Below are 11,707 nucleotides of genomic sequence, written 5' to 3' on the forward strand. Positions count from 1 at the left end.
AGTTACACGTTACTAACATAACATTGGTTAAAAATGATAATGCTATACCACACCTATCCAGTTATGTCCATCTTCTGAGGCTAAATTCTATTTCTTCCCTAAAAGAATTTACTTTTATCTCAACGGGCAGCAATGAAAAGCAACGCACTGTTGTGACCTTGTTCAGCTAACAAAGTTTAAAAAAATGTGAAATTTACATGCATTATTGTTTGGCATTGAGCGTTATACTTGGACTTACTTTTCTTTTGGATGTTGAGCAGCTCCTGTTCAATCCTTAAACAGATGGACTGAGTCAGCTCCTTTGAGATCCTTTTGAAGGCATCAAAGTCCTCCACCTCGTAGACATGACTGTCCGATGGTTGATTGGCGATGGCCTCGAGCTCTGACCTCACTGCGTCCTTCACACCAACAGCAAAGATCTCCACATCGATATTCCTCAGGGCGGTTGCCGCATCTTTAAAGGAGTCTGATGACTTTCCATCGGTGATCAGGACCATGACGCGGGGGACGTTCTGTCTCGCTCCACGGGAAGGGGTGAAGATCTTATCCTTGACATAGGTCATGGCCCTGCCGGTGTTAGTGGAGCCGCCGCGGTAGGGGAAAGTGCGCACGGCTTTGACAACGGCATCAATGTCGTGGTGGGTGTCGAGGTAAAACTCGGTGTGTGAGTCGCGACTGTATTGGACCAAGCTTATCTGAACCTTGTTGGGTCCAATGTCAAAAGCAGTGACCAGAACCTCCAAGAAGCCCTGGACTTTGGCAAAGTTGGCCTTTCCGATACTGTACGAGCCGTCAACCAGTAAGACCACATCGGCCTGCACGTCAACTCCCAGAGAGCACTCTGCCAAAAGAGGGGGAGGGGGGGAAAGGATGGGTCACTGAAAGGCTTCATATGGCTACTATGATAAACCACAACAGCTGAGGGACTTTGAGTATGTCGGAGAAGGACCAAGGAAAGACGACGTGCATGACTAAATGTTTTACCTGTTGACACTTTGACAGGCTGAGTCTTCCCCATTTCTACGGTGGGTTCACTGGGAGTCAGACCTTTGAGGGCATACAAGCTGATCTCATACTCGGTCTCTGGGGAAAGGTCACGGACATTGATGGACGTCTGTGAGGGCCCAATGTAGAGCTCTTGGCGTTTCATTCCGGGCAGCATGGGGTTGAGGGTGAGCTTGTAGCCTGTGATGTCGCCCGGAGAAGCGTCCCACGTCACCCTCATCGATTTGGATGCCATTTCCGTGACTTGCAGGTTGGAGGCCGGATCCACCACTGTGGGGAAAATTGAGGAAAACGTATTATCACACGAACTGTCTACATGTAGCATCACACGGCTGTGTTCACAAAAGGACAGTTGAGCGTCAAAACTGTAGAACCCAGATATAACGAAACCCATTTGAGGAAGATCTTTTGACTTACTTTCTTCCCCGCTGATCAGTGAGCCGAGCTGCTCGTCGACACCAAAGCACACCTCCTCGATAATCTTCTTCTGGACCTCCTGGATCCCGTCAAAGTTAGGAACATTGTACACATGTCTGTTGTGAGGCTTGGAGGCCATTTCTCTAAGCTCATCCTCATCTGCTCCTTTGATCCCTGAGGTGGAAAATGTGAACAGCATCAACTCATATGTTCTCCGCCCAGTGGCTGCGATGCGTATTGCGTATGGTAAAAACATTAAAAGTACTGTTACCAAGTCAAATATGGATATGAACAATCAATGGAAAATAAAATGGGTTCCAGGAACAGGCTGACTTTTGCATGAGATGGGACTGATCAACAAAACATTGAGTAATAAACCATACCTAGGACAAATATTTCCACTCCAATGTTCCTAAGCCTTTTAGCATACTCCTCCACTGGGTCTTGGGATTTTCCGTCAGTGATGATCATGGCCACCTTAGGAAAACCTTTCCTGGATCCAGCTGCCTCCGTGAAGATGTTTTGCAGCAGATAGTCTATGGCATCACCTTAACACAAAAATGTGCGTGCATTTTTATTTATTGAGATTTGCACAGCAAATCCAATCCGCAACAGCAACACAAAAATCTACACATGAACAGTTGTGTATCTCTGTTCCTCCCTCTGCCGCCAAAACCTTACCTGTCATGGTATTCCCCCCTTTGTATGGCAGGTTGTTGATGGCTTGGAGCAGGTCTCCTCTTCTGCTGTAACGGGTGAGAGGGAACTCTGTGCGGGTGTCGGTACTGTACTGGACCACGGCCACCCGGGTCTTTTCCTCGCCAATGTCGAAGGCCCCCGCCAGTGCGCCGATGAAACTGCGGATGTGCTTAAAGTTTTCTCTGCCCACACTCCATGAGCCGTCCACCAGAAAAACCAGATCTGCTATTGCACTGACCGAACACTCTGGGTAAAGAGAGTGGAGAAATGGAGGTTAGTCGGGAAAAGCCCCATTAAACAATTGCGCAGCAGATATTGGTTGTGCAAGATTAGGAAAAGTTTTACTACTGTTATTACTACTGCAAGACCCAAAATTCAGAAAAGGCACATCCTTTATGTCTCAAATTAAACCACTTTCCAGGTCAGAAATGTGCCAGAACCTGCTTAGCCTTGGAATAATATTTTTTTGCACAGGACCAATTTCTTCTCTTGTCCGTCTAAATGAATTAAAACGCTTGGCAGTTACTTGGATGGCTCAAAGATATGCTTTGTGACATCAAAAGAAACAGTAGCCAGTGCCAAACAGGGGGCTGGTATAGTCGTTCCAGCAGTCAGAGGCAAAAATAAGACTTTTTAGACTAAACATCTCGCAGAGGTTAGATTTTATACTTTCGATCCTGCGGGGCCTTAAATCACAGACGAAATTCTCTGGAACATTTAAATAAGACTCTTTTGAAACAACTGGCAGGGTTTATGTGGATGGACTTTAATCCTCATTTCCCCGCAGTCTCATGGACTATAAATTCTCCCCCCCCCCCCCCCCCCCCCCCCCCACATCTCATAAGCCCCCCTTCTAATCATTTATTCCTCAAACGTCCCTCGCCTAATGTTGAAAACGTTGGCATCAATGTGGGCTTTAGTCCAACGATGTGGGTGGTGGTGAAAGATGGGGCCTACTTGTGAAATATGGGTTTAGCAGAAGCGTGGCTCTGGTCTCCCAGAAGAGCACACCTGCAAGTGCACACGGACGGGTCTCAAGAGATGACCGTTTGACCTCGTAAGTAAGAGCTGCCACTTCTTTTGACAGTAAAAGGGAAAGCGCTCGCCTCCGGGGGGGAGGGGGGGCACAATGAATTCATTACTTGACAACCCCCTTCTGCCTTTCCCCCTTCACGAAATGACTCATAAGACTACACGTGTCTCCTAGCCTGCAGCCTTCCTTTCCTTGATGTGCAGACTGGTTTTAATTATAGGAGCCAACGTGTGCCCTCCCACTGACTACCAAAGCAGAAGGTCAAATGTTTGCCTGACTCATTTAGTCTGTGGGAATAAAAAAATAAAAAAAACATCAGAAATGGGAAACACCGTGGAGAAAAAGGCCCCCTGTGAGATTTCTGTGGACACGACCGCGAGCGTACTCACTGATAGCGTCTGACTTTGGCTTCTTGACGTGTCCGCTGGTGTTACTGGACTGGACTGAAACACAGGAAACACTGGGTGAGTTAGCACCTCACATCGCCCCGTTCACTGTGTGCGGGTTTCTCCAAAGGGAAAAACGTTAAGAGAGTCCACACATCATAAAAGCTGGCCGACCGGGATCCAAACCGCATTCACACAAACACATATCGTTATGCAGCATTAGCCATAAACACTGGGTGAGAGTCAGTAAACAGATGGGATTCGGCCATATTTTCCTTTGTCTGGTGGCTTGAAGAATGTGCTAAACGGAATAAGTGATACTGCTACTATAAAAGGGAAAAATCACTTTCTCTGGAATATCACGTGCAGCCAAATGCTATCCGTGCGTTGTAGGATGAAGGAAGAGGTTTTGACTGGTGGTCTGATATGTGTGATAAGTGTCATCATGTATTCTTAATCTCACACAAATGAAATCTAAATCTGCTGTTTGCCTACAAAACCAGCATGACTATACCATTATTGTAACACTACAGGGACGCTTACGAGTTTCAATTGAGAACTCAAAGTTATGAATTTCATGCAAAGGTTGTAAAAGATCTTGCTGTGAAAGATGCACTTACTGGTAAGTTGTCCAGTGATGGGAATGCTCTCCTCGGACCCGTAATAGGAGTTTATGGACACCGAGTAGTCCAAGTCAGGGGTCAGGTCAGTGATTTTAGTCATAGTTGCGTATGCGTCAAGAGTGAAGTCTCTGACTGGTTCATCTAGGAGAAGGAATTTAAGAAGTAAATCAACTAATGTTTTGTGTAGACCGCGAGTAAACACCGCTGTGTAAATAGCGCGCGCCTACTGACCTGCGTCTGACACGACTTGTAGTCTGAAGCCGTCTATCCGCGACGAGGGTCTCGTCCATGACATTTCCACCGAGTTCTCATTGAGAATTTTAAATTTCATGTCTGAGGGGGGTTCCACTGCAAAAAAGAGGTGACACGCTGTTAAATCGCGACAGGTATGGGCGCACGTGTATTAATATGGTTATATTTGTGACTCAATTAAAAGGCGCATTCACATTGATCCCAACGACAAACACTTCGTGACTGAAGTGGATTTTTTTCGTTGTTGGGGGACAGAAGACACATAGCACCGACGTCCGTTTTTTTGTGAGGGGGTGTGACGAGTAAACGACGCGTGACAACATTGAAAGGTGTGAGAAGCCATTTCGGAGCAAAATGGCGTTTGTTTGAGTTGCTCGACCCGAGACGGGGCGCGCAACTCAAGCACTGGCATACTGGCGGCTCCACGCCGGAGTCCGCCCCCGAGGTGCAAAAACTGAGTGGACCATCCAACACATGCTGAGTGCAGTCATTACAACGCATGCCCCGAAACAAAACACACAGACACACAACGGCTTTTACCGTGGAGTCGATCTCAGCATTACTGAAACGCACACCAGCACGATTATACAATGGAATCCAGGTTGCCGTGTAGTTGATGACGTAACTCTCGACAGAATTGAACACCATATGTTATATACGCATTGTATATAAACATATTTCAAAGACGAAAAAGTGTTTATTTGGTTTTGAACTTTTTTTTTTTTTACACAAGTGAGTGGCACACATCCATTGCAAACCTTTTAAAAAGAATACACAATTCGTCCCCGGAGACCCTTGTGTACTTTTTCATTGGCAGCATAATGCGTGAGAAGGCACCAGAGAACAAAATGGCTCTGGGCTTACTCAAAAAGGCCCATAATAATAATAATACTACTACTAATAATAAATACATTCAGGAAACGATATACAGAGTGACAAGGCCCCAACGCCTTTAACATTGAGCTAACGTGATCCCAGCATCATGCGTCATGTACATGAGAAAGTTGTTTGGATCAACAACTTTGACTAACTGGATGGTAGTTTCCATGTACAGTTACAGTTGGGACCACACACACACACACACACACACACACAGATGACAAACATATTTTAAAATGATATTCCATTTTACAGCTTCTAGGCTACCCAGTAGAGTTGGTTAGTAAAGGTGTGCTACTATAGACTGTTCACATGCATAGAAGGTAGAGCTGGAGCTAAAAGTGCCACGTTCACGTTGTATTAAGCAAGTTACACACTATCAATCAAAAGAGGATCCTATGGTTAGTTCTTAATGGGAGTGTTAATTCCCCTCATTCTTTAGAAAATAAATCATTGTGTCATGCAACCTTATCAGAAAATGTGGTCTATTGTGTGGGAAGGGAGTGTTTTAACAACAAAAGAGCACCTAATGGATTATGCTAATGTTGCGTTAATGACCACAATGTCTACCTGCACTCATTAGCAGAGCTCGTTGGGGTAAGTGAGCATGCGTTCGACAGTAAGGCGTCAGCACAGAGCTTCGACCATCTGGGTTCATGCTTGCTGTAAGGTAGGGTAAGAATATCATTGTAAAATACCCTTTGAGGGGGGGGGTACATCTCGGGACACACCGAATGCACAGCAGGCAGATGACAAACAAGGAGCCCACCAAATGATCAAGAACTGAGTTTGGAGGATCACCAACCTGACGTTATCAACTCAAGGAGCCCCGGTGGGCCGCGCCGCACCTGATTTCTCCGCGAGTACTCATCTTCATCAACAGCGAACGGTAAGGGCAAGTGGAAGTGTGTGTGTGTGTGTGTGTGTGTGTAAGTCGCGATGGGTGGTGAATTGAAAAATTCACATTACACTGTTTTCAAACATGGATTCACTGTGCTTGTTTTTCCACCTGCTTTTTAAAATATACTGAAGGAATAAAAAAAGGGGGGGGGGGTTATGTCACATGGCAAATCTCTGAAATGTTATTGGGACATGGTGTTTTCTCTTGCTCTATGGATCCCGACAGAGGACACCTGGTGCTCCCAATGGCCACAGTCTGGCTGCGGTTAACAGGCCTCAAGCAGCAGCTACTTCCAGGAGGGGAGCCCGAGAAGAGGAGGAAAGAACACCGATCCTCCCAAAGAGGCAGGACAGATGCCAAAGTAATTCCACAACATGTGCTGACATTAAACATTGCAGCTAACTTTCCATATGTATTGCAATTCAGCGGTTTTGCGAAAGTGCCCACAAAGAAGTCCCAGAAGGGCTCTCTCTCGTTTTTTTTTTCTTCCCTTTGTGCTGTCTGAGGATTATTTTGCTATTCTCGTGTTTCATCTTTCCGTTCCGTATGGTGGAGATACGTGAGAGGAGTCTAACGTCTCCTCACACGCAGCCAGAAAGCTTTCAAAAAGGAGAAGAAAAAAAATGTGCTGGGTTCCATAGCATATTTCCATATTTGCCATGGAAACGTCTGCATATGAAATTACTTTGAGTGATTTTCGGTCAAAACTGCTGACAGATTGTTAACAGCCCGTGACATGTACAGGACTCCAAAGTAGCAGTTATTGAGGAATGGCACTCAAGCACGATTTTTAAAGTGCACGCTATTTCCTTTGATAATTCCAGTAATCTGATTCAATTACATTAAGCAAGTTAAACGAGTTTCAAATGTTGAATGCAGTTCAAACTCTTTGTACATTATGTGTTCATTTCATTATTTATTTTTTCTTGCTGCTGAAGCCCTTCCCCAACCCACGGGGCAGATTGAACCCGGTCCTACAAGAACCTCAGCGTGACACCTTTAACGCATGCAGGCTAGTATTTCAATGCATAAGAGGCTTGGAAATCTTGCACATTTTACTTTGAAAAAAGTGCAGACGCTTGCTATCATAAAAGCACAACAGTTTGGCACAAACATTTATGGGGGAAACATTTAGCAATGAAATTACTCTTTTTTTTTTAACTCTGTGCCCTGCTGTTTACTGCTTTTCGCACTTAGTAGTGCGCTTGTTTTCAGTATACATTCCCAGCAGCTCAATGATAAATATGCCCCAAAAGTATTGGTTTAAAGGGATCTAAATGACAGACTTAATACAAATAAGTATTTAGATTTGAATGAATCCTGACAGATAATTCCGACAACAATGAGGAATCAAAAGCATGACAAGTAGTCCAAAAGGCACAAATATCATCCACATAACACAAGGATTACTTTATTCAGGTCATCAATAGAAAGAGTCCAGTGTCCATTTGATTGATTCTCTGACATTCAAGTGAAAGACTGATCCCTGTAGCCCAGGGAAACCCGTTGAGATATAAAGATGAAAGAAGGGAAGAGAGGGAGGGGGAGAGCCTGAGGTGGGGTGGGGGGGGGGGGGGGGGGGGGGAGAGAGTGTGTGTGTGTGTGTGTGTGAGAGTGGACTCATTACCTTGAGCGTCTGTGGAGCACAGCAGGGCGGCGAGGAAGGCCGCCGTGGCCAGCGACAGCCCAATCTTCATGTTTGGACGTGAAGGGTCAGCAGATCATCAATCAGTCTGAGGGCAGAGAAAGAGAGAGGAAAATTTGGTTTGGCAGACCCGTCGGTGCGGTGCAGAGGTTCAGCTGCAGGACGGGGAAGGGTTCGACCTCGATCCTCGACCCCCCCCCCCCCCCGAAGCGCTCGATGTAACCGTTGGAACCACGGGGCCCGTTGAGAGCTCAAATGATTTAATCATTACTCTTCATTTTTGACACACACACACACACACACCATTCAGACTGCGTTGCACAACGAAATGCCACACCTCGCTGCTTCCAGTAGATTCCCACACCCTGAGGGGAACACTTAACTTTAGGTGATGACATGAGTAACATCTTAACACATGTTCATGTTTGACATTAATAAGCATCATTTGAAAATGCAAAGCCTTGAATCGTATATATTTATATATTGCCGGAAGGCATGTAACTAACTCCTGTACTTGAAAAGATCCAATAATTTATCAATTGAAGACAAATGGCATTGACATGCACTCCCCTCGTACCGTAGCAATAAATGGATCCCACACGGTAACTGTTCCCAGTAAGAAAAACCACTCTCACACAGTCTAGTCTCAACTCCAGTACTTCCAGTAAAACACTAGAATCTTCCCCGCAGGCTGCTCGCCCCGCCTGGCGCACGAGCACGAAAACTGCAGCCCCCCCCTGGGGGGTGGTGGGGTGGGGGGGCCCGGAATGACTGTTGGCCCCTCAACACACAGTTTTGGACATCATCTGATTCAGATTACACATGGAGCACAATAGATGCGTCTGCCTGCCGTTCACTCTGATTGAAGAGGGGACCGCCTGTGATCGCTTTTTGACTCGATTTAGTTTAACAATTAGATTGAGGTGTAAAATCTTGAAAACAGTAACTGACCCCAAAAGAAAGTTTCAAAAGGTGTGTTAATTATCTAAATGTACGGTGGTCGAATTACTACAAGACACACTTGAAAGCATAAAACTATAGAACAAAATCACAATATTACCTGTTATATATTTGTTATTTGTTTTGTAATTAACATTATTAGATAAATAAATGTAAATTTAAAAAAACTTTTCCCACTCACCTATTTGACCCCCCGCCAAAATAAAAGCCGCGCGGAGCAAATTTGCAGAGCAGCCTGTCTGTAGCCTCCCTTCTGCAAAGTGAAGAAGTAAGAAGTTCAGGAGCTGCGGCTGGACCCCTCTCTCCTCTCCTCTGCTACTGAAGCTCCTCCAGCAGATGTCCTACAAGGGGGAAACCTCTCTCCAAGTGGGAAGAATCTTTCCACCATCGGCTACTTAAAAAGGGGGGGGGGGGGGCAGATCCCGACTCTCAGGGTATCTTACGAAACCTCCACTCGATGCGTAATGCCCCCCCCCCCGCTGAGAGCGACCCACGGCTGGAAGTTACTCTCTTTTTCCTGCATTCCTTCGGTCTGGTGATTTAATGAGTTTCCAGGGCCAATGTGACGTCACTGCGGGGTGACAGCTGGACAAACGAGGCTGGTGTGGGAAGTGTTTCGTGTGCATAACAACAAGCAATCACATATTTACTCACATGTCGACGTGAATAAACTTTTATTTTTTCGCTCATTAAACAAAAACCTCTTGGCTGTTGGTAAGTCAGGGCGGATATTTCTCACAGTGCCTCCAGTATGGTCAAGGAAGTCTAAAGATATATATTTTATATATAGCCCAATATTTTTTACAAGTGTATTCCATTGTTTTGGGGATGTATTTTGGGAACAACTTACCGGGCTACTCGTTGCCACAAATTGAGCGCTTCTGACTCGTTGGTTTATGGCGCCCTCTGGTGTTCAAACCAAAGAGCTGCACTCGATTTTAGGTGTGGGTTGGTGGAGAAGATCCAATCTAGTCTAATTAGAAATATCTCAATTACACACACACTTTTTTTTAATTTTTTTTTTTATTTGCAGCCCGTTATTTTTACAAATAGATTTCCAACATGAAACATACGATTCATCGGACTCCCAGAGTTTATGAATTACGTTCATGATGCGATGGTCGTTGCATCAGATGAATTAAGTCCAATCCCCTCTCAGTGTGGCTTCTTGGGCATTGCTGCGCTGAAGAGCTCAAACACCACATACGAAGCCCCTGCGAAGACGGCGAGACAAGAATCACAGGTGGGACGGAGACACGACCAGAAGCGCTGGCGGGAAAATGTGCTTTTCAGATCTCAGACCGAGGCGTACGCACCGAACACAGTGAGCGCCATGGTGGCTCTGTAGAGCAGAGCGTCCCCCGTGCCGCCTTTAAGATGGACGGGTAGACCGTTCTGCTCCTGTTCAAAGAACGAAGAGGCATAAAGCATTCAAAAAATAAACCATCTCCGCTTAAAAGAATACGGTAATGCTTCTTTTTGCTTGTCTCAGACATTTTTTGAGCAGCTCGGCTTTGGTTAACCGCAGCAATTAGGGCGGTGGGGTACAGAACACTATGCAATCAAACAGTGCTTGCTCTGGGATTTAGAAGCAACTGTGACTCAGCAAAGCCTGCCACACTGGAGTGTGGATTTGAAGCTCGCAAGCGATATGTTTAATTTGAGCCCCAGGTCTCCAGAACCTGTGAATAAAGTGTCAGCATCAAAATATCTCTTTATCCATCTTTGCCCCACTTAAAAAACACACATGTGTAGCTTTTAAATCTCAAGTTCCACAGGAACATGATATAAGAATAAAAAACAAAAAGTTGCCTACATTTTTTTGATTGCCAGGTTTCACCCTCGTCCTCACAAAAATGAAACCTTACCTGAAATAGTTTTTGTTTTTCCTTCACGGAGTTCTCCATCTGCCTGTTGGCACTGCTGGTAACGCTGCGCCTGGAAAGCTGCCGGAGCCCCTGTTGGTACAAACACTTCATGGAGGACTTGGCGGTTCAGACGGTGTAGTGGACAGTGGATAAGGGGGAAAAATCACTGACACTGGAGCAGTATGTGATATGAGCCACGATGCTGTGTAATTACTTGACGCTACATTGGCAAAGCTTGTATGGACTTCAACTAGGACTGAAATTCCACATTCTACAACACTTTGACCACCTGTGCTGAAAACAGTTTAGCCTTTAAATAGAAACCATGGCGACACCTGGCGGGCGACCTCCCGTGTTGCACCTGTTTGAAAGGAACGTGTTCGAAGAGGGTCACGGGATGTTCGTTTCGTTTAAACCAGCAAATGGAAGCACCTGTTACAGGTGAGCACCTGTTTAAACCAGCAAATGGAAGCACCTGTTACAGGTGACCACTTAACAGGTGCTTCCATTTGCTGGTTTAAACGAAACGAAAATCCCGTGACCTTGCCGGCTGTCGTACTTCGTCCGTGACGTCACAACCTTCCAGCTCACTTGCGTGATCGCTCGACCTGTCGTTTAACTGATGACGTAACGACAGCTTCGCGTCAAAAAGGGCAAACGGGATCTACGGGGACAACGAGTAAACTACGTAGAACATCTTAAAGGAAATAGGTCTAATTACGACACGCTCTTAACATCTAGCTTTAGGTTAAATAAGCAAAGCTATTAAAACAAGTGGAGCTCGTTAAGTACCGTTACTCTTCATGTGAAAATAAACGCGCATTTACGCCGTAATAACGGCGTAATACCCGGAATATGTTTAACGCATAATACGAGCCGTCTTACCAAGAGTTGTCTGTACATTTCGGCGAACTTGTTGCGTTATGTTCAGCTGAGAGGAGACGGCACAAGGACAAAGGGACAGAATGACTTCCCACAATCCTTTTGTGAGCAGGATACATCCGGTCGGGTACCGAGTTTTAAAAAACAAACAAACACG

The 11,707-nt window shown here is 45.5% G+C and overlaps 2 protein-coding genes across 6 annotated transcripts in view; both read right to left on the reverse strand.

Moving 5' to 3' along the window:
* Positions 1 to 9,154, reverse strand: part of LOC119227598 (collagen alpha-1(XII) chain-like) — a 46,926-nt gene extending 37,772 nt beyond the window's left edge. For 3 of the 4 annotated variants that reach the window (XM_037486512.2, XM_037486511.2, XM_037486513.2), the window contains exons 1-10: positions 8,982 to 9,154; positions 7,823 to 7,928; positions 4,395 to 4,511; positions 4,161 to 4,304; positions 3,544 to 3,597; positions 2,104 to 2,367; positions 1,806 to 1,970; positions 1,423 to 1,596; positions 985 to 1,275; positions 239 to 841 (exon numbers count right to left, since the gene is read on the reverse strand). In XM_037486512.2, the coding sequence (XP_037342409.2) occupies positions 239 to 841; positions 985 to 1,275; positions 1,423 to 1,596; positions 1,806 to 1,970; positions 2,104 to 2,367; positions 3,544 to 3,597; positions 4,161 to 4,304; positions 4,395 to 4,511; positions 7,823 to 7,892 (1,882 nt within the window). In that variant the 5' untranslated portion in view covers positions 7,893 to 7,928; positions 8,982 to 9,154. The remainder of the gene's footprint in view (positions 1 to 238; positions 842 to 984; positions 1,276 to 1,422; positions 1,597 to 1,805; positions 1,971 to 2,103; positions 2,368 to 3,543; positions 3,598 to 4,160; positions 4,305 to 4,394; positions 4,512 to 7,822; positions 7,929 to 8,981) is intronic. The other variant, XM_037486515.2, reaches the window with a different exon arrangement.
* Positions 9,155 to 9,804: 650 nt separating this feature from the next.
* On the reverse strand, positions 9,805 to 11,707 carry LOC119227309 (cytochrome c oxidase subunit 7A2, mitochondrial-like). 2 transcript variants are annotated; one of them, XM_037485997.2, is made up of 4 exons: positions 11,554 to 11,707; positions 10,669 to 10,758; positions 10,117 to 10,201; positions 9,805 to 10,014 (listed from the first exon to the last, which is right to left on the reverse strand). In XM_037485997.2, the coding sequence occupies exons 1-4, from the start codon at positions 11,569 to 11,571 to the stop codon at positions 9,956 to 9,958; spliced, it is 252 nt and encodes an 83-aa protein (XP_037341894.2). In that variant the 5' UTR covers positions 11,572 to 11,707; the 3' UTR covers positions 9,805 to 9,955. The 2 variants fall into 2 exon arrangements, with proteins under 2 accessions (XP_037341894.2, XP_037341893.2); XM_037485996.2 differs by lacking the exon at positions 11,554 to 11,707 and having other exon boundaries at positions 10,669 to 11,547.

Source organism: Pungitius pungitius, chromosome 14 (assembly GCF_949316345.1).
Source record: "Pungitius pungitius chromosome 14, fPunPun2.1, whole genome shotgun sequence".
Classification (NCBI taxonomy): Eukaryota; Metazoa; Chordata; class Actinopteri; order Perciformes; family Gasterosteidae; genus Pungitius; species Pungitius pungitius.

Bases quoted from the DNA above. Each gene is read 5' to 3' on its own strand.
- LOC119227309 (XM_037485996.2), bottom strand. From the start codon at position 10,779: ATGAAGTGTTTGTACCAACAGGGGCTCCGGCAGCTTTCCAGGCGCAGC. The intron at 10,202-10,668 runs GTAAGGTTTCAT...TTCTTTGAACAG, and splicing joins AAAAACAAAAACTATTTCAG to GAGCAGAACGGTCTACCCGT. The intron at 10,015-10,116 runs GTGCGTACGCCT...CCGTCTTCGCAG, and splicing joins CATGGCGCTCACTGTGTTCG to GGGCTTCGTATGTGGTGTTT.